We start from the raw sequence: 21458 nt of genomic DNA on the forward strand, positions 1-21458 counted from the left end.
CAGCTGCAACGCTTGTCACCGGGGTTGGATTAGCTGCAGTGTCTGTCGTGGGGGTTTGAGTGGCCGCTGTGCTCATCGCTTTCCTTTTCTTTGTCTTTTTAGATCCAGAGGCCTTCTCGTCCCCTTGGGGGTACTGAATAGTGTTAAATAGGGCTCGATAGGCATGGGCCAGGCCCCAGCACATTGCAGTGATTTGTATCTCTCTGGGATTGCCTGGGTGACAACATACTTCCTCCAAATATTCTGCTAATTTTTCAGGGTTCTGCACTTGTTCAGGGGTGAAGTCCCACAACACTGGGGGTGCCCACCGTCTTAGGCGTTTGCCCATACTATCCCACATACCCTGCCACGCATAGCTAGCCAGCCTTGGGGCAGATCTCTGGATGATATTCTTAAATTGCTTATTAACCATGACAGAGCTGAAACCACCTGCCAAAGCAATACCAACAGATGTATCTTAACTACCCAGGGATGTTCAAGGTACTGAAAAGTTGTTGTAATGAAGGAGGAGACATTATAGAAGATGGTAGCTAAGGTGCCATTCTGTATTTCCTCCATAAAAAAAACTCTCAGAGGAGGAGGTATAATTGCTAATTGTCTCCATGAGGTGGTAGCCAAAGTACAGTAACGGCTTCCATGCAAGACCCAAATAATCGGTAACGGTCAAGGCCAGTGTTTTAATAACAAATCTCCGAGGCAAAACATCTCTAATCACTGCAGAGCACAGCAAACTACAAAAACCAACAGCATTTTTTAACGTGTACTTTACAATAAGCATGGTGTAGATCGGATAAGCTATTATTGAGAACAGATGAATCAATGCTGGGACCAGCAACTGTTATTATCTCAAACCCTTCACGCCCCACTTTGGGTGCCAAAATGGACTGTCGTGGCTCAGCCCCAGTCGGCAACTAAACACCACGCAGCCGTTCCTTCACTCCCCCCATCCCTGTGGGATGGGGGAGAGAATCGGAAGAGCAAAAGCAAAAAAATAACCTTGTGGGTTGAGATAAGAACAGTTTAATAATTAAAATAACAATGATAATGATGGTTATTTTAGTAATAACAATAATGATAATATAATAAAAAGGAAAAGGGAAAAAGGGAATAAACCAGAAACACAAACGATACAACTGCTCACCACCCGCCAACCGACGCTGCCGGTCCCCGAACCGCAATTGCTGCTTCCCTCCTCCGGCCAGCTCCTCCCAGTTAACATACTGGGCATGACGTTACATGATATGGAATATCCCTTTGGCCAGTTTGAACCCCCTCTCTCAGCTGTGCCCCCTCCCCTCCCGGCTTCTTGTGCACCTGGCAGAGCATGGGAAGCTAGAAAAGTCCTTGACTAGTATAAACACTACCCAGCAACAACTGAAACATCTGTGTGTTAGCAACATTGTTTTCATACTAAGTCCAAAGCACAGCACTATGCCAGCCACAGTGAAGATAATTAACTCTATCCCAGCTAAAACCATGACAGCTTGTCAAAAGCAGGGGGCAATCATCAAGACCGCATTTAATTCAAAAGCCTTTGTCTTCAAATAGGATTCAGTTTTGCAGTCTACGTAATCCACAATATCCATAATAGTGAATTATTTGTAAGAGGCGAAAAAACCCCAACACCCATGCAAACCATATTACAGAACAGAGTATCCTTCTCATTCCTTATTGTCTGTAGCAGAAAATTAATCTAGGACAACGTAATGAAGCAAACACATAATGAGGATTTAATACTTGGAAGGGATAGAATTTGCAGAAGCTACAGAACATTAGTACTACCAGGTCAGGACAACTCAGCTGTTTGCAAGGCTTGGTAAAGACTCATATTTTACATGACAAGCTGTGCAAAGATTCAGACCTTTTCCTCCTTAATCTTCCAGTGACACAAGTCTCACTGTCAGAATTCATGGGTACACTGGCATCTCTGATAGTTGCTTGCTGCATGCTAATTCTTTTTTCAGCTGAAGATACTAAAAAAAGAAAGTGAAGGTATTCAGAGCATGTAGTCAAAGATGACATCATATAACATACCTAAGATGATACATATCTTGGTAAAGCAGAAAGCTCGTCTTCAATTTTCAGCCATGCTGTATCCCATTATTCACTGAGGGCTGGAAAACTTACACAGACCTCACAGAGCAAAGGCTCCAAAAAAGCAGAAATGTTGGCTGTCAGCTGGTGAGCAGGAACTCCATGGTGGGTGGAGTGAGCTGCACAGTTCAGAATACACAAAATGCTTTAGAAAAGCTAAAGAACAGCAAGAACTGTCCTTGTATATATTTGCAGCACATCTCAACTCTCATGGTCATCCAAATAATCGACTGAGTGGGAACATGCCCCCACACACTATTCTGTCCCACCAGGGCAATACGTCAAGGCTTATGGTTTGTTGCATAGGCCACACATCTTCAGTCACAGGCAGCATTTAGTCCCGCTGACACACCAGGTCTTCTTCCACCAGCAAAAGAACTGTTGCAATTGCAAATACTACCATTCCTCAGCAGATTTTTGAGGAATAAAACATTTCTTTCCTGGTCTTGGTGGTCATATTGCTTATCACCATAATGCACCAAAATTGCAAGCTGGGCATTTCAGATCTATGAACTATCCATACACAATTCAACTCCAGTAACAGACACCATAAAGGAAGCAGAATCAACTTTCAAAAAACTAATTTTAATCAAAACAAAAAAAAAATGTTGATCATTAACAAGTTTATAAAACAGTGATTTAGTTACATAAATAAATTTATATCAGTGTATCAAATCTTAATTACTTTCACCTTCATGAGCATGTTTACATGGGTGATGAAGTACAACCTTTTAACTTATTATAATAAATAAAATGGAGAGCACGAAATAGTTTTTTCTAAACAAAAATACCTACAAACATACCTCTAGCATGTTCTCTAATGAAGGGAACAAGAGACACTGGACAACTTTTGCACCAAAACATAAAAGCTGCTTTAAAAAGCACAAGGATACAGAACCGTCAGCTAAAGTAAAGACACTATACTGTAACCAAAGTCGGTATTTAATAATATAATGAACGGTTTGGTAGTTAGATATCCAGTTTGGTTATTTTAAAGCATTAAGACAAGGCAAGATAGAAGGCTGTTTTTGTTTGAGTAACTCTAGAGAAAATAAAATATATTAAAAAAATGAACAGAAAAGTAGAACAGTCATACCTATACAACTTTCTGTCCTGCACAAAGTCAAAATACCTATGCAGAATATATATAAAATATATATATTTGTGCACAAAGTTTAGCTTATTAGTAGCTCACTGCAAAGGCCTAATGTATCATGTCAATAATTTTGCATTTTGTGTCAAAAAGGATATTTCTTTAAGTTTCCTAGGCTAGGAGAAACAAACCCCAGTTCTGGCATACTGTATTCTTAATGCTAAGGCTTGCTGCTCTGGCCGTGTATTTTTTTTGTTGTCCCTCTTTACTATAATGCCTGTTACAAGCATGTGTGTATGTGTGTATACATATATATATGTATACATGGGTTGTATAAATATATATATTAAATTTTCCCCAATAGGTATCAGTCCAACCATGCAATCCAAAAGGTGGCTCTGCATAGATGCCCAGCATATAGTTTACCACCTGAGCCAACCATGAAGCAAGGCGCACATTAGTCCTTCAGATAGGTTTTCTTTTTTGTTTAAAACCAAGCTACTGCAGCTTCAAGTATTTTGCATTACATAGATTTTTGTAATAAGTTAATGTTATATTTTTCACTATTCAGACATATACTATAATATATATACAGTACAATAAATGCTCTCATTCTTTTTCTTTTTTTTTTTTTGATAAATCCCTGAGAATGTATGTTGACAGTTGCTAAGTTTCCACATGCACAAGCATTGTGTGCCATGCTTCTGGATTAACAGCACGGCAAAGCCACGTGGTCAGCCGTTTAACTATTAGTATTTAATTTGTTGGTTTGTTTAAATATGCTGAAATGTAAGGATGAGTTACAAAGGAGTAAAGCTGAATCCATTTGAGGTACTTATCACAGGATGGAGGTGTTTTGTTTGGTTTTTAAAGCCATTGCAATATATATTTGTTTTTGAGGCTGTGAACATATACAGAAAGAACAGGAGAGCGATGTGGGCTTTTGCCACTTGACAACATATACTCAGTGTAAACCAAACTTTTTTTAACCTCTCTCTCACACAAAACAGAAAAAAGGAAAAAAATTAAACACACAAAATTTCACAACATGACAGTTTAGTTTGCAAACTCAATATAACTGTACACATATAATACCGGTGTGGCTCTGTTTCTTTAAGTTCAAAAGGATACAAAGGCAGGCTCAAGTAAAAACAAACCATTTCTCCTCTTCACGTATTTTCATCAACCAAACCGCTCACGAACCAACATCATCAGTTTCTTTTTGCCTTTGTAGATTTGTTTTAGGTTGCCAATAAACTGTGTAAACTGGATGTGACCATCATGAGCCATTAAGAAGGTCTCTCGGGCCTTGCTGAGGAACTCTATAAACTCACTATAGTGTCGCGGGCTGATGTGAGTGAGACGTGAATGAGTTGTATTAATGTAGGCTCCGATCGTGGCATCCAAGAGTTGCCTTAAAGGGGCTTTGTCCAGTGACATGAGCTTACCTGAGTTCCTCCTTCCATGAAGTCCCACCATGCCAGGAGTGGTCAAAGTACACCTACGCAGAATATCTGACAGTACTGTTGCACATTTGACACTTTTGACCACCAGAGGTATTATAGCAGCTAGCTCATTTTTCCCAAGGGAGTGGCTGAGCGCACATGCCCACAGAACGTCATTAATGGCAGGGTGTGTGTCCTGATTGTAACTCAGGTTGAGATGCGTCATGGCCAAAGTGGCCAGCTTGTAGGCCCGCATGGGGTAACCACGGTGCTCCATGTATCGTGCTATAGTAAAAAGCTGCGAGTAGCTCATGCCGGTTGTAGCAGCATCTAGAACAATTTGGTAAGCAGTCTCAAAAGCTATGTGATCCTTTTCACATAAGGTCAGTGCAGAGAGGGCACAGTTTTGAGGATCCTTCATGGCACACTGTAGAGCAAGCGTCCTAGCACTGCCAGCCAGCTTCTCCTGCTGATGGCAGTCCAGGTGCAGATGGACAATGGTGCTGTTGGACATCACTGTTGTAGCAACAATACTAGTGGCTTCTGTTGGAGTGAAAAGTGTAAACCAGTTTTGCATGATACTATCCAGTGCATAAACACCTGGGGAGAGAAAGAAAGGATTAGCCACAACTGATAAAACCTAGCAGATACAGATGTTCAGCAAGAGATTACATTTTCAAAGTCTAAGAGGTTGCCAGTGCTTCAGCAAGAAGGGCTAAACCAGATAACATTGCTGGAGAAGTACGTTAAAACAAAGGCTACTGTGCAAACACTGTAGCAATCACTGAAATGCAGATAATAACAAAAAAGCCTGCAAGATAAGCTTTAATCTCCTGGTGTGCCAATTGAGCTGTTTTACTTGTTGTCTAAGACAATTTGGATAACAAGTTCTGGCTCGTTTGGTCTCCTCACCACTCAAAAGCAGCCCTCACACTTGTCATGGTTTTAGCTGGGATAGAGTTAATTTTCTTCACTCTAGCTGGCATAGTGCTGTGCTTTGGACTTAGTTTGAAAACAATGTTGATAACACAGAGATGTTTCAGTTGTTGCCAGGTAGTGCTTGTACTAGTCAAGGCCTTTTCTAGCTTCCCATGCTCTGCCAGGTGCACAAGAAGCTGGGAGGGGAGGGGGCACAGCTAAGAGAGCAAATTCAAACTGGCCAAAGGGGTATTCCATATCATGTAACGCCATGCCCAGTATCTTAACTGGGAGGAGCTGGCCGGGAGAGGGAAGCAACAATTGCGACTTGGGGACCGGCAGCGTTGGTCGGCTGGTGAGCGGTTGTATCATTTGTGTTTCTGGTTTATTCCCTTTTCCCTTTTCCTTTTTATTATATTATCATTATTGTTATTATTATCATAATAATTATTGTCATTATTATTTTATTTTAATTATTAAACTGTTCTTATCTCAACCCACAAGTTTTTTTTTTTTGCTTTTGCTCTTCCGATTCTCTTCCCCATCCCATAGGGGTGGGGGGAGCGAGCGAGCGAGCGGCTGCATGGTTTTTAGTTGGCCGACTGGGGCTGAACCACGACAACACTGAACATTTAAAAGGCAATTTTAACTTCTTTTCTCAATGTGCATCTCAAGGTACAGTGCATGCACAGTAGAATATGAAAGCATGCTAAATGCCACGTTTAATAGAATACCATGGCATTTAATACTAAGCACACCTTAAAAAAAATTCCCAACCCCCACCCCTTCCCTATAGGCTTTTCAGATACATCTTTTATCAAATTCATATGCACCTGAACATCAAGATCCTTATTAGGGAAATACTCTGAGCAATATGCACTACTGGATATTATCTCAAATAGATATTATCCTTAGTATCACTTTATTCCTGTTGGGGGTGGGGTGGGGGTGGGGAGGAGAGAGAGAGAAGGGGGAAACAGTGACTAATGGGTTCCATAAATTGAATCTTATAGCTGGAGTGTCTTCTTACTGCCACAGGCAGTTTACACACATCTGTGAGCCCACCTAAACCACACCCAGAAGTGTGGAACTCTGATGTTTTCTTGTGCAAAAATTCAGCATAGTCAGAAAATACCAGATCTTCATTCAAATAAACAGATTCCTTGTTTTATCAGCTTGATTAAGTCTCAAGAGTACTTGGCATGACATTAAAGGTTCTTTATGGGATGCTTCTATTAGAGTATGTAAACTAATTTAAAGCAGTATTGAAACCAGCATTTTAGTTGCCAGTATGTAACTGCACAAAATAATACTCAGGCACTAATATCTGCAAGATAACCTCAGTAATAATTACCTTAGCAAATAAATAAAAGCAATAAAACAAGAGCATTGCATGAAAATTTGCAGACACAAACCATTTTCTGGCTGAGGGCATACAAAGGCAAGCTGTATTTTCCCATGCTACTGACAACATTAATTTCCCAGTTAAGCATAAAGCAAAGAATAAACTAATCCAGAGAATAAGCAGCACAACAATCCTTTGAAGTTCTGAAATTCATGAAACATCTATGCAATACAATCCAACTCAGATGTATAAAAAAGGAGTAAATAGAGTAGGGAAGCATACTTTCCAAAAATACCTTTAGTGATAATTAAAATTGCTCCCTTATCATAGTACTTATATTGTCCTCACTGCTACAGCTGCTGATTATTTTTTTTTCAGCTACACAGTTTTTAATGCCCTCATATTCACTTCCAGATTCTGTACCCTCATCTTGCAGATGGCAAACTGGAATATAGAAGCTAAGGGACACCTCATCAAGACACACAAGAAATTTATGGCAAAGCCCAGAAATGAACATAATGTCCTGCTAAGTGCACTATTCTCCTACTGCTATCCTCTAAGTATGAGGCTAGTTCTGCTCCCACCTTATTTTCACCTTTTGTGGTTAAGGATGGGTGCATTAGTGTTTGGTTTGCTTTCCAGGGCAGGTAAGAGGCCTGCACAATGTCATAGACACATAACAAAGATGCATTACACTCTAAGCTTGGATTTACCCAGGGGCTTAAAAAAAGAACCTCTCAAAAACCAAACAACAAGCAATGAGAATCCCTTCATGAGATCTTGTCTGCCACACAGTGGGAGGCATCCTCAGCATTTCATTCACCTGCTTTCTGGTTCCTCTTCCCCACAGCTGACCAGATAGTGCTCTCACCAGTTTTTTGGATCCTCACCTTTCAGAGCAAGCAAAGTTGTAGCATAGTGTAACAGGCCATAATCACGAGCCTTTTCTCTGCTGCAGCCTCAAACCCAAACCCAACATGGAGGGGACAAGGGGAAATCTGGGTTATTTCCCATGAGGTTATGCATGTCCCTACCTTGCAGGGAAAAGAAGTCACACTGCATTACTTAACTATTGTCTCACTTGGCCTGTGCCTATTCTATCACATACTCATAAAACTCACTCATCATTGCGATAATTAATGCCTTCTAACCAAAGGAATTTTATAGATGAACAGAAAGTGGAAGACATTTGCAGAGCTGTGCTAGTTTTGGCTGGGATAGAGTTAATTTTCTTCACTGCATCTGGTATAGTGTGTTTTGGATTTGGTATGAGAATAGTGCTGATGGCACATTGATGTTTTAGTTGTTGTTAAGTAGCGGCTAAGGCTAAGTGTCCCTAAGTAGTGCCTATACTAGTCAAGGACTTTTTCCTCTGCTAGGGGCACCAGAAGCTGGGAGGGGAGGGGACACAGCCAAGGCAGCTGATCCAAACTGACCAAAGGGCTATTCCATACCATACGATGTCATACTCTGTATATAAAGCTGGGGGAAGAAGAAGGAAGGGGGGGGACGTTTGGAGTGATGTCGTTTGTCTTCCCAAGTAACTGTTATGCTTGATGGAGCCCTGCTTTCCTGGAAATGGCTGAACACCTGCCTGCTGATGGGAAGTAGTGAATGAATTCCTTGGGTTTTTCTGCTTGCACGCACAGCTTTTGCTTTTCCTTTTCATTATATTATTATTGTTATTATTACTATTACTGTTTTGCTTTACCTATTAAAATGCCTTTATCTCAACCCACAATTTTTCTCACTTTTACCCTTCTGATTCTCTCTTCCATCCCACCAGGGGGGAGTGAGCAAGTGGCTGTGTGGGGCTTAGTTGCTGGCTGGGGCTAAACCACGACAAGAGCCTAGGTGTTGACAAACAAGATCAAGCCCTCTAAGATTAGCTGCCTTTTGGCAGGAGCCCAAGAAGCATCTTAGAACATACCTACTTCTGTTGCACATGTTACTAACCACCTCACCATTTCCCGCCGTCGCCAATTCAGTGTTGACAGCGTCATCCGCATCACCTGTTAAAACAACACAAACAAAATAAAAATTAATCCTATTGCAAAACCAAGACAATATACCAATGGGGATTTAAGTTACTCAAATACACTGAGGTTCAAAATGGCAGCCTCTTGCCCCCTCCGGTCTATTACCTCTTTTTAGCTGATCTGTCAAAAGACTTGACAAATACTGCTCAGCTATCTTAGAAGAGCATACAGAGAGTAATTCCAACTGCAGGTCCTTCAAGGCTAGAGGAGAACTTCTGTTTTATTGGGGGAGAAGAAAAAAAAACAAGCCCCCCCCCCCAAACAACAAAAAAGCCCAACCAATTACCAATTATTCAAAGTAAGTTATAGTGTGTCTCCTCCTTCTATGTATGTTAGTCTTTAAAGTGGAAATGTGTCAACTCTTGTTGGGCAAACTAACCCATCTAATTTTTCCCCCATCTTCATTTTTTTCTTTGACTTCAACAATACAGACAGGAGTTAGAGTGTACTGTGATTTGACTAGCTGCTTACGCTGCAAAGATATATATACACACACACTTCCAGATATATCCAGATATTATTAGTAAGTCCACAGTGGTGATTTCTCTCTCTGAACAAGGAGTCCCTGTGAAGAAGTTCCGTCGTAAAAACATCAGAATCATAGAAAAAGGACTTTAAGCTCTGACTGCAGTGCCCATATTTTATATCACTTGCAGTTATTGCCTATGTTGTTTCTCAAAATGTGGGCAAATATGTTTATGCAGTAAAATAAACACTGCATGGAAATTGCATGGAAAGCTTGTTTCAGCTAACTGGACAGACCTCACAGACATCTAGATGAAGAAAGCAAGTAGTTTTCCCCTTACAATATCAGTGATCATACTATGGTATTACTATTTGTAGCAATTAGAGAGTGTAATAGGTCGATCAGAGCTTTCAGCGATGATCTTTACATGTTAACTCATAAAATGCACTCATAAAACAGCTTCGAGTTGGCAGCATTTGTAAGAGGGTTCTCAACCCATATCCCCCCCCCAATTCTAAGGTGACTTCAAAGTGGCATGTAGCCCTCTGTCATATTTGTTACTCCTGCCACCTCCTTTAGTCCTAAGCTGTAGATAGGATAATTAATAAGATGGAAATACTGCTGAGGAGCCCAAATGCACAGATGATTTTTAAGAAGTCTGGTTATAAACAGTCATCACTGATTCCATGCTGGCCTCCAAACATTCACACCTTGGGAGCTTGGTGATTGGTTGTACATCACCCAAAGTTACAGCATAAGGCCAGCTTTGTTGGCCTCAGACATCGTGGTATCATTTTGACTATACAGTAATATAAGTGCTAGATTGGAGAACAGCATTTTGAGAGAAAGCAAATTGATCTGTGAGAAGCAACCCAACACATTTTAAAATATGAAAATATGGCTAACAAATTATGGAACCAGCCTTTGCTTGAAGTCTTTCTGGGAGAAAAACAAGCATCCCCAAGTCAAAATGCTTTGGACTGCAAGTATCTGTCCTATTCTCTCCATCAAAGAGAGTCTAGGTGACTTCCTATATAGATGCACACACAAATTGAAGGCTAACACTCTTCCAATATACAAGATGAATTTTCAGCTTCCCCCAAGTAGAGTGAATCCAAGAGAAAATACAGGGTTATTGACTGAATTCTGCTACTGGTGAGGGAGGGAAGGAGGTAAAAAAAAAATGCAGTGGATGACGACTACTCTGAAAATCTTCTCTGATGGCTTCCCTCACTGTGGTGGTCTAAAAGGATCAGCAGTCACAAGAGCCTTCAGCATGCATAGTGGGCATAACAGCAGCTCCAGTGTAGACAGTCCTAACTTGAGAGCAAAAACCAATACTATGTCTAGTTTCTTGACCTGGAAAAGTTTCTTAACTTGAACTATTCTAGAATTAGGTTCCTTTCATTTGATTAAACTGACAAGCTGAGAGCACAAAGAGAGGAGCCCTTTACTGATTATAAAAAAATCCCAAGGATTTCAAATAAAGCATATATTGATGTCTTGACCAAGGAGGAGCTGAAGTTAATTTATACTGTAGCCCATGTAGCCAAAGAGCTATTTAACTTCTGCTCAATACATTCTTAAGCCACCTCTTCTAAAAGGGAGTTCCAGATCTGTCCAAGTTCTATCCAAGATCTGTGCTCTCAATTGAAGAGAGCTTCTTAACAGGTTAGTAAGTCTGAAAATGACAAGAAGCCCCTGGTAATTACATAGCTTATCTGAAAGCCAAGCTCTCTTCCACAGAGAATAACCTTGACTTTGTCCTGATTTTTTTTTTAATAATAAGAATTTCTTAGTCTAGAACAGAAGATCTCACTACCCATAAGAGATGCAAGAAACAGCAACCAACATTTAAGACAGAAGCATACCAAGATGTGAAAAAAAGAAGCAGATTTCCACAGCAACCCTGGGAATAAGAAAGGCTAACAAAGCCTCATCTTTCTGATTAAAGACTCATCTTTCTCATCTTTCTGATTAAAGACTTTAGCTTCTAAAAGTCTAGAATAGGCAAATAGTACCTTTCTTTGGCATGAGAAGCAACTTGGGTAATATCCTTTCCCCAGAAGTCTTTGGAGCTTTGTTTACTGAAGTAAAGTAATAAATGGTTTTCTGATCTTTGCATTTTTTTGTTTGGCTTTTTTTGTTGTTTTTAAGAACTCCCTGAAGATGGATGAAAAGATTTAATTTTGTTGAAATGAATTGTGTAAACTCCAAGATTCATCAGTGTAAGGCAATATTACTCCAGATACCTAAAAACTTAGCTGTCGCCTTTTAGCTTGTAAAGCCTCTCCAAAGAGCCTGAAAACTGATCTGAGGTTCTTGTACACATCAAGCTGAGTCTGATACAGATGACCAGCCCACAGCTTGTGGAGTGCAGGATTTGATGAAGGAAGTGAGAGGGCTGCTGTTAGCACAGTCTGCCTTAGAAACAAGTCATTATGGTTGACCTTGGCTTTCTCTAGTAATTCAACAAGCACCTACCAAATCTCATTTGAGGGAAAGGAAGGGAAGGATGGGAAGAATGATAAGAAACCCCTCAAGGCCATGCAAAAGATCTGCAAAAGTGCATTTCTGGCAAGCAGAATAATTTTGCTCTCTAGCCACCCCTACATATACTCCTGAACTCATTGCATTGGTCCTCTCTCACACCTGAACAAAGGAGTGCCCTGCAGCCAGCTGCTCCCAGCTCGCTCTTCCATTCAAATGGCATAAAGGGGCTGTGCAGACCCTTGCTCTGTGTTTATCAGTCAACTGCACTTTACATCAGAAAACAAAATCTAAACATTCCAGACAGAGCCCAAAGAGGGTATGGTCCTCAGTGGCTTAAAGAGCTGTACCTGCCAACACAGGGTCAAATTCCTGTCTTCTACTGTAGTAATAATGAATAAGGGAAATACCTGAAGACCCAGCTCCAGAGAAACTTTCAGAAGAGTGATGTCTGGCGAGCTGTCCATGAGCGTTGCTATTTTAAATGCATCCTGGGCAAGTTTGAAGATGTGTGATGAGGAGTGGATATTTTTCTGGATGGATTCTAACACTGTTTCCAGCCTCTGAACATCACCTGCAAGATGTAAACAGAATCACCAAAACATTCAGAGATGCATTATAATTGAGCCTGCCATTGCTACACAATAGTATGATGTTTCAGTTATACACATTTTGTTTTTTATAAAGCTTTCATAATTAAATCACATGAACAAAAGATACAAGACAGCACAAACTCCTCTAGTGCCTGATGGTGTTAGTGTAGTACATGGCTAAAAGTCATCCTGATTTGTGAATTTTAGAAGTGATTTGTCCACTCCTGGGTTTCAGTCTATATTGTGTGTCAGAAGAACAAAAAGCTGTCTCATCAGCCTCAAATCAAGCCCATCTGGCTACCATCTAGCTAGTTTAACCACTTTGCTAGAAAATTAAGTGACAGGTTTAAACACAAGTTTTATAATGTTTATTCCATGCAGTATTAAAAGCATACACTTAGTTGAGTACATAACTGACAGCAATGTACCTTTGGCCGCTGTTAGCATGGTCGATGCCAGCTCACACTGCTGGGATTCGATATGACTTAGGGTGAACCAGCGGGGATACTGGTTTGGAACAACTGATGCAATGTGGTGCGAGCGGGACACATCTCCCAAAAGAGCTGTAGATTCCAATACTAGCAAGCTGAAATAAGGAAGAAATCCTCTTTCATTAATTCATTATTATATTAGTTTACTCATAAGCAAAACTAAAGCTGCAAGAACACTTGACTTTGTTTATGAAATACGCAGTTTTGGGTATAGAGATATTGGAAAACCACTTCTTTTCTTGGGGAATCTTAAAAGTCAATTTGCCAAACTTGCCTACATCAGTGGGCATCTGCAGGAATTCACAGGGCAATTAAGGCATCCATTAGCCAAGGCAGTAGAGACTTTCTGCATGATCCATAGAGTTGAAGCTTTTTTCCCCTGCCTTGTTTCAGTCTTTGAACCATAGCCCTCAGGAAGGAAAGTGGAGTAGTTCTCCATCATACTGAGAACATGTAAATATTTTCCAATATTTGGAATATACTTTCATTACTTGCAAATGTTCAAAGTAAGGGAGAGGGATATTCAACAAGTCATTTGGATTTCAACTTTGCAATAAATTCAGACATACCAAAAAGGACATTTTGCTGTTCAAATATCAATTACTTTTTTAAGTCTTTAAACTCTAGCCTACCAACATTTGATAATGTGCATGCTAATATGAAAAAAATATGGTCTCAGTTTCCATTGTTTTCACACTTGGTGTTCCACACACTAAAAGAGGATTTAAAAAACCATGAAACAGCAACAGATGATTTTTAATACAGAGGGGCAAAACACTTCAGAGTTGCCATCATGGGTCAATGACCTGTGTAGACTTGTGTATAGACTGACACTAAACACTTATGTCTGAAGAGCAACTGGCTGTAGTCTTGGGAATTTAACTTCTTTGCTAAATGTTCAAGTAAAGAAAGAAATATGCTCCACTTCTAAAAGCATGAGCAACTGCACAGATTTCTATGTGGAAATATTTCACCCATGCCATGGAGGAAGAGAGGCTCAAATTTCCCTCTTCTGATCCATTCCACTTCACAAACATGAGACATACAGTTAATCTTCATGTTTGCTTTCTTCTTTCCCCCCCTCAAAGCAACATTTAGTTTTAGTTAGATTTTCATTTGGTTTGTATCAGGAGTGCTTTGTACACTGAACTATCACTTTGGTGTGAATGGAAAGAGTAACCAACCTTCTTTATGAGAAATTTTGAGAAGTGACGAGGAATGCAGACAGACATGGAATAGAAAGTGTCTGCATCTGCCATCACCACCATTTTGATAGCAGTCCACATTTCTTAAGAGTGCCAAATATATAAAAAATATAAAAAAGCTTAACTCCTATCTGCCTTATAAAGTGATGCCAAGAGAGCTATGGAGAACAGCCCTGATTATGCTGATGTCTCCTGTGATTTTACCAGATTAAAACAAACAAGCAAATCTGTTTTATAGTGGTCTGTTTGAGAAGTAACTTCTTTGGCTGAGATGGCAGCTTCATGCCAAAAGATGGCTGGAGCTCCCCATGATTAACTAGAGATTTCATCATTTGGATCATTCAGTACTGGCTCAGACAACACCATATGGTTTCAAATCTATAATTGAGAGTTAATTTATAAAGAAGGCTGGTGGAACAAATAGTTGTGATCCTGAGACTGCTGGTGAGATGCTTCTTTCTTCATTTCCTTTCCACTACCATCACACACACACAACCACATCGGTAAGAGAACATGCGCTAAAGTTGTCATTTAACACAAAGCCACATGTCCCAAGAGTGGAATTCTAGAAGGATTTGTAGCATAGAATGCTGTTTTACAGTTGTAGATAAACACTAATTGTACATTTATAAATTATTATGCTGTAGTTACCACAGACATCAATTTCTTTTACAGATGACAGAACCACAGTAATTTCTCCTTAAAGGGAACAATGCTTCTTTTAGAAAAAAAGACTAGGCCTTGATTACCAAGCTTTTCCCCTTTTCCAAGCTGCTACTTGTGCTCTTTCTAGATGACTTGTGAATACATACCGCATGGCTCTCAGTGCAGTTTTGTATGCCAATTCAGCATCATGAGGTAGGAGAGAGGTGAAAAGATACTTGGCAAATGTGTGCATTGGAACACTCTCTCGATGGACGATGTCGCCTAAACCACTATATGGGCCAGCTGTGGGAAAGAGAAAGAGAATGTCAGTCTTTACAAACTGTTAAAACCCAACTTCTGGACCTTTAAAAACATTCACTATACCTTGAGTTAGAATTGGTATTCAGAGACAGTTTGCTGTACAAAAGGTAAAGTTACATTGCTATTTTTGTGACATATATTACAAGTATATTAAATACCATATATTCTTTGAGACAACAAGACAGAATGCAAATTGTGTATTACTAAGCACACTACCAGTGCACATACAAATGACAGAATGGTCCCGGGGCTCCATGGGGCTCATTCAGTAAGTCTATGGTATGCAAAAGTAGAAGGTGATAATCTTAGCTTTGCCTCTGTGTAGTTATATTGTGCACATGAATCCCTATGCACCCTCTGTTGGTGCATAATTGCTTTATCACAAATCCACCAGGAAAAAACAAAAGCAGTTACAGTGGAAGAACATGTATCTTTAATTGAAGCTACATGACCGATCACTACGGCAGCACCTGATCCCTATTAATGTCTCACTTGACATTAGACATTTAAATAACCCTTTGGTCTGGACTTGGTCTCCAGAGAAGACAAGGTCAGATCTTGCACCAAAGATGTTTTTGTTAGTCCATTATAGCCACACGATCTTAAAAATTTTATTTGTTGTGGGGAAACTATTCCCATTGTTGGGGCAATGGATTTTGCTCACACTCAGTGCAGCCAGTGCAGTACTTCATAACAGCAGTGTCAAGATTGACAACAGAAATAACGATGTAAAAAAAAAAAGCAACTATTTGCTTGTTGAGTTCTGAATGTTCACATTGTGCATATGAATCTCATTTTTACATTTTTCCTGCAACCTTAAGACTGTTATTCCTCTTAATAGGAAAACTGTGTCAAGCAGTTTTTTACTTCAGTGGCTAGAGGTTCAGGCATTAAATGTTGCAAGATACAGAATAAGAATCTTACATTAAGTATTATTGGGCAATTATTGCACAAATAGCAGCCTGCAGTCCTAGAAGTTACTACTTCCTCTTCTACTAGATATTCCAACCCACCACACTTGGACGGATGGATGAATGTGTGAGCACGCTTCTTCACTGCAGTCACATGTGTCATAGCTTCCAGCAGTGGTTCAAATTAACATGGCTGACACTACACTGAAGCAGATGAGTACTCACAAAATTTATTCAACCACTTCTGCTGCAAAGGATGATGAACTCCATGAGAGAGAGATGGTAACAACTTGGACCAGCACAGCTGTTTCAGCAATGTTTTTCTGACTCGTGCCTTAGCACAACATGCAAAGATAAAAATCACTAGGCATAAAAAAAATCTGAGCTCCATAGGTGGGCATTTCTGAAGACTGGGGCTGATCACAAAGGAAACATCAATGACATTTAAGTAGGTGACAGTGTGTGTCTCAATCATTTAAAATGAAGTTGAAAGCCATTCCAAACTAGCTGGCATTGCTTCAATGGCTTCAAGAAGCCATTTCATATATGTTTGCCAGTTGGTGGTCCAGTCAGAAACTCAGTTAGGACACAAAGAATACATGACAAAGCATTTATATGAAAATATATTCTGCCATTTAATTAGCAGTCAAGCAAAAAATTAGAACACTTCTTGCAACACAGTCTTATGTTCTGCTTTCCCATGCGTTCAAATGGCAGCTACATACAGCATGCATTAATCTGCATTAACAGCATAGAAATAAGCTTAATATTGGATTAAGCTTTTTTTTATTATATCTACAGGACTTTAACTATAAAACTACAAATGATATGATTAGGATCTTAAATCACTGCACAGTTTTTCCTCCATGCAAGCTGGCAGTTTCTGCCTAACCTGGAGTAAACTGAAGTTATTGCAGAAAAGCCAGATTTCTCAGCACATGGTAATGCAAGACCATTGTTGCCCACTGCTCACCACAGCAATTTTGTAGGTAGTTATTTTAGCAGATTTCCTGCTACGATCACTTGTTTACTACTCTAAGAAAATAAAAAGAATATCAGTGATCAAAGTAGTAAACTAGAAGTATCAGAGAATACTTGAGAGAAATCCTGCCTTTTCCTCATAAAGCATCCTTACCAGTAAATAGATGCAGCAAATTGATTTTATAATCCATAGAAACCCTCTATGGTGGCTAATAGCTGGATCCAGCAAGTAGCTGTTCTTGTCCAAAGGCCATAAAACAGTGGTTACAGCCACACCATAATGGAAACTCTCCCTATGGTGCAGTTTCTCTGCAGTTTCAAATGGCACCATCAGTAGGTACCAAAGTCTTTAAGGATCTGGGCAATAATAGTGACTCAAAGTTGAGAACCCTAAACAACATACTGCATCTCTTCCATTAAAGAAGTAGTTTTAAAAGACAAATGTCTTACAGAAAGAAAGCAAATCCTGAATGCTGTGTAACAGTCTTCACAACTTACCTAGAGCAGTATCACATTCCCCACCATCCCTTGAGCAAGCACTCAAAACTTGGACCATGCCTTTATCTAATTGGTTCCTTTAAAGTTTTTTCTTCCATTAAAAAAACCCCAAAAACTAGAAAGACAACCTTAGAACCCATCGGACTACTCTCTGAATATGAGGCTTAAGTGCTATATGTTAAGCCTTTTTAAAAGCTAAGGCAAAAGTATGCACTTTTTTGTACAGATTTTATTGCAATACACCGGCTAATTCCCAAACACAAGTTATTTGTCTTAATCAAAATTTAGTCACAAGACCAGGCTTAAGCCTCAATATTTGACCATATATTTCAATTTTCATGTATGATACAAACTTCAGAGGAAAGTAATTTTCCTAATTGGTACAAAGAAAATGTTCTATTTCTGTCCCATCAATTCTAAGTGAATTTTCTGAGCTCTTCACTTCAGAACAGAGGTAAAAATCTTCATACATTTACAAAGCTGTGAGTCCTTTTTCAGGATACAAGTGACATTTAGAAATTTGCTACCTGAGAACTGTTGATAATAATTGATGTCTATATTATTTAATTGTGAGCCTGGGTTGTATAATTAGGATACTGAGATTATGACAAGCAACAAATCTAAAGTACAAAATGCAATAAAAAATAAAATGAAAGGCTTATAGGTCAGTAAATGCCTTATCTCTACAGTCATGTGATAGCTAAACTATGTTTGATTTTCATAAGAGACTGGAAATAAATTTTTGCTGGAGTTTACATCAAAAACCATCTTGAGTATGTAAGGCAGTTTCCCCTGGAATACTAATTCAGTTGGCTTGTGTAAGTGAAGACAGTTTAAAGAAGCAGTTAGCATCTACATTGAGCTACCTTCTAATAGGAAGACTGCTTGTTTTCGAAAAATCTTCACCAGAGTATCATCCAATTCAATCTCCTGTAGCTTAGAAATGAGCTGCTCCTCATTTCGACAGACCTTCTCTTGTGCATACAAGCCATCTGGCATTATTCGTTGCTGTCCCAGCCCTATCAGTGCTACTTCCACAGCCAGCGTTAAATAAGATTCCCCTTCTAAGAATTTGTGTGCAGGCAGGTGCTGGTACTCCAGAGATTTGCATTGCCCCACGTTCTCTGTAAAGGGTGACATAAAGAACAACACATCAGGAAATAATTCTAATCCATAATCTGCCTATGATGCCGCACTTACAAATGCTTCCTCTGTCAGTATTCATTTTTTAAAATGATTTAAATTACTAGCGCAATCTCAATATCTAATGATCCAATCTAAACTACCTGAACCAATTCCACATGGCAGAAATGTGCAAAACAATTAGGTTTAAAAAAACCCACTCAAGTAAAAATAAAAGTTTTCATTTTAAACTGCATTATCTGGAGAAAGGCAGTTTCTCCAGCTTTGTGTTAATAAGGCCAAAATTGGAAGATCTATTTCAAATTTTTTTCCCACCCATTTCCATATCTCCTTAAAGCTTTGATGTTGTATAATTGGAAGGGGAAGGTGCTTATACACCTGCATAGATTTCAGTTGAAGCTATTAGGATTGTGCAAATACAGTAGGCCTGCAGCAAATGAGAAGGCACAATGCATTTGGTGGATTGCATATGCGTGTGTAGGAGGAATTTACTTTTCAACACACACTACTTTTATTTCATGGGGTTGTTTTGGTTTCTTCTAATTGCAAAGAATCTGATTTCTTTTAATTAAAGTTCTTCCAGAATTGGTGGATATGGGATTAGAAGTTTACTGAAGAAAATCTAATTGAATAAAATGAGTTTTGAGGCAAAGCCCTAAGAAGACTGGGGATGTGCATATAAAAGAGCTGTAGGTAGAGTTTCTGACCACACAGAAGGTGATAAGAGACTACCACAGAGGTGGAAAGAGACTGAGAATAAGGAATAAATCAGTTAAGCTCCTGGGAAGCTCTGTCCTAAATCATGTATCAATACTGCAACATTATTTTCCAATTCATAACCTTTATAGACCATGTATGTTATAAAATTTAAGTGTTTTGTCATCAGTTTGAAGCATTATGTACACCTGTAGCTAAGAAGTCAAATAACATCCTGGACTGCATAGGAGAAGCATCGCCAGCCGATCGAGGGAGGCTCCTTCCCCTCCGCTCAGCCCTGGTGAGTTCACACCTGGAGTGCCATGTCCAGTACTGGGTTCCCCATGGACATACTGTAGCAGATCCAGTGAGGGGCCACAAAGATGATTAAAGGACTGGAGCATCTCCCATATAAGAGACTGAGACAGCTGGGATTGTTTAGCCTGGAAAAGAAAAGGCTCAGGAGGATCTTACCAAAATGTAAAAAATATCTGATGTAAAGAAGACAGAGCCAGACTGTTCTCAGTGGTATCCTGTGACAGGACAAGAGGCAATGGGCACAAACTGAAATACAGGAAATTCCATCTGAGCATAAGAAAACACTTTTTTACTGTGAGGATGGTTAAACACTGCAAGAGGTCACCCAGAGAGCTTGTACAGTATTCATTCTTGGGGTTATTCAAAACCCAACTGGACACAGTCCTGGGCAACCTGCTCTAGGTGTCCCTGCTCTGAGCAGAGCAAGTGGACTAGACGATCTCCACAGGAGCCTTCCAAACTCAACAATTCTGTAATTTCCTGCAATTTCTTATAAAAGAGGACAGAGCAATATATGTGGTGAGGGTTGTTGCTATGAAGGCTTATTCAGTTTTATTTCAAGTGTGAAATACGGAATTGTCTTCAAGAATGAGTAACTGGTAATTTCTGAAGTGCTTTCATATAACAAAATTTGACTTAAAAAATTTTCTCTCCATTGTGTTTTCTTAGGGAATGCAAATGTGAGTTCTTATACTATAAAGACACTGGCTTCAAAGTTAATTCAGAAAGGAAAGATAGAAAAACACCTCCAGTTACTGAAGACTTAGAGAAGATTGCTCCCTTTGCATGGCCTTACCCATGAAGTCTGAGAATCCATGGAAGCTCTCATCATCCACCCTGCAGGCTTCCATCAGGCTACTGAAGAGGGTGCCAATCGGATCCAAAGGGTGTCCCACCCAACCTTCAAGATTCGTTATTAAGGTTAGTCCTTTGTGGAGAAGTTCTGTGACAGAAAAGATGGAGGGAGGAGGGAGGGGAAGAGAGCACATGTTAGCCCCTCAAAACAATTATAGAAGTAAAACTGATTAAAATGATCTCAGTACAGAATTCAAAGTATTTCCAGTAGCTTCTGATTAGAAGGAGAAAATAGTTTATTTCAAGGTGAATTAATTGCCCTTTGTGAATATGTTAAAAGAGGAAAAAAATAGAAAATGGACGAAGGCCAAACGTTTCGAGCACTAGCAAGGTGCATTATGGGTCAAAAATTTCAACTGCAGTATCTTTTGAAATCTCTTACTTGATACCAGTAACTCTTCTGAAAATGTCTGCTGAAAAATTATAGCAAAGACATTTTTTTTAATATTCTTCACAACTGTTTTCTCACTCAAAAGATTCAGTACCATTTTTACATTTTAAGTGAATCTGATGGCACTGAAATAAATTTAAATATTCGAAAATGTTCCATTTTAATAAATAAAATATGAGCTTATCTTGCATCTAAATATTTATTGAAGTAATAAACTCAGGGTGACAGCTCCTAAAAAAAAAAAAAAGAAAAAAAAAGGATAAAGTGTTTAAATGAGGTATATGAGAAAAAATTGTCCTTTAAGTGCATTTTTTTGTCATTCTGAAGTTTCAGTCAACAAATACCTTCATGGATACTTTGTTTTTTAGCCCTCATCCATCAGTCAGTTACAACATGAAAAAAGTTGTTTAGCACAATGAATTGAAGGAAGTGTGGCTGTGGTAACAGAGGTTAGAGATTCCCCAAATCCCTTTTTTTATTAAGAGTGTTATGGCAGTAGCTCCCCTTTGACTCCAACTCC

General features: G+C 39.3%; 1 protein-coding gene and 1 long non-coding RNA gene across 3 annotated transcripts in view; one reads left to right on the forward strand and one right to left on the reverse strand.

Moving 5' to 3' along the window:
* Positions 1-21458, forward strand: part of LOC142049895 (uncharacterized) — a 503625-nt gene that overhangs the window by 69285 nt on the left and 412882 nt on the right. The window lies entirely within an intron of this gene.
* LOC142049889 (zinc finger SWIM domain-containing protein 6-like) overlaps positions 2661-21458 on the reverse strand; it is a 146013-nt gene continuing 127215 nt past the window's right edge. For both annotated transcript variants that reach the window (XM_075078054.1, XM_075078052.1), the window contains 7 exons: positions 20489-20635; positions 18402-18659; positions 14992-15127; positions 12912-13069; positions 12301-12464; positions 8826-8907; positions 2661-5232 (listed from right to left, as the gene is read on the reverse strand). In XM_075078054.1, the coding sequence (XP_074934155.1) occupies positions 4370-5232; positions 8826-8907; positions 12301-12464; positions 12912-13069; positions 14992-15127; positions 18402-18659; positions 20489-20635 (1808 nt within the window). In that variant the 3' untranslated portion in view covers positions 2661-4369. The remainder of the gene's footprint in view (positions 5233-8825; positions 8908-12300; positions 12465-12911; positions 13070-14991; positions 15128-18401; positions 18660-20488; positions 20636-21458) is intronic.

Source organism: Phalacrocorax aristotelis, chromosome W, assembly GCF_949628215.1.
Source record: "Phalacrocorax aristotelis chromosome W, bGulAri2.1, whole genome shotgun sequence".
Lineage (NCBI taxonomy): Eukaryota > Metazoa > Chordata > Aves > Suliformes > Phalacrocoracidae > Phalacrocorax > Phalacrocorax aristotelis.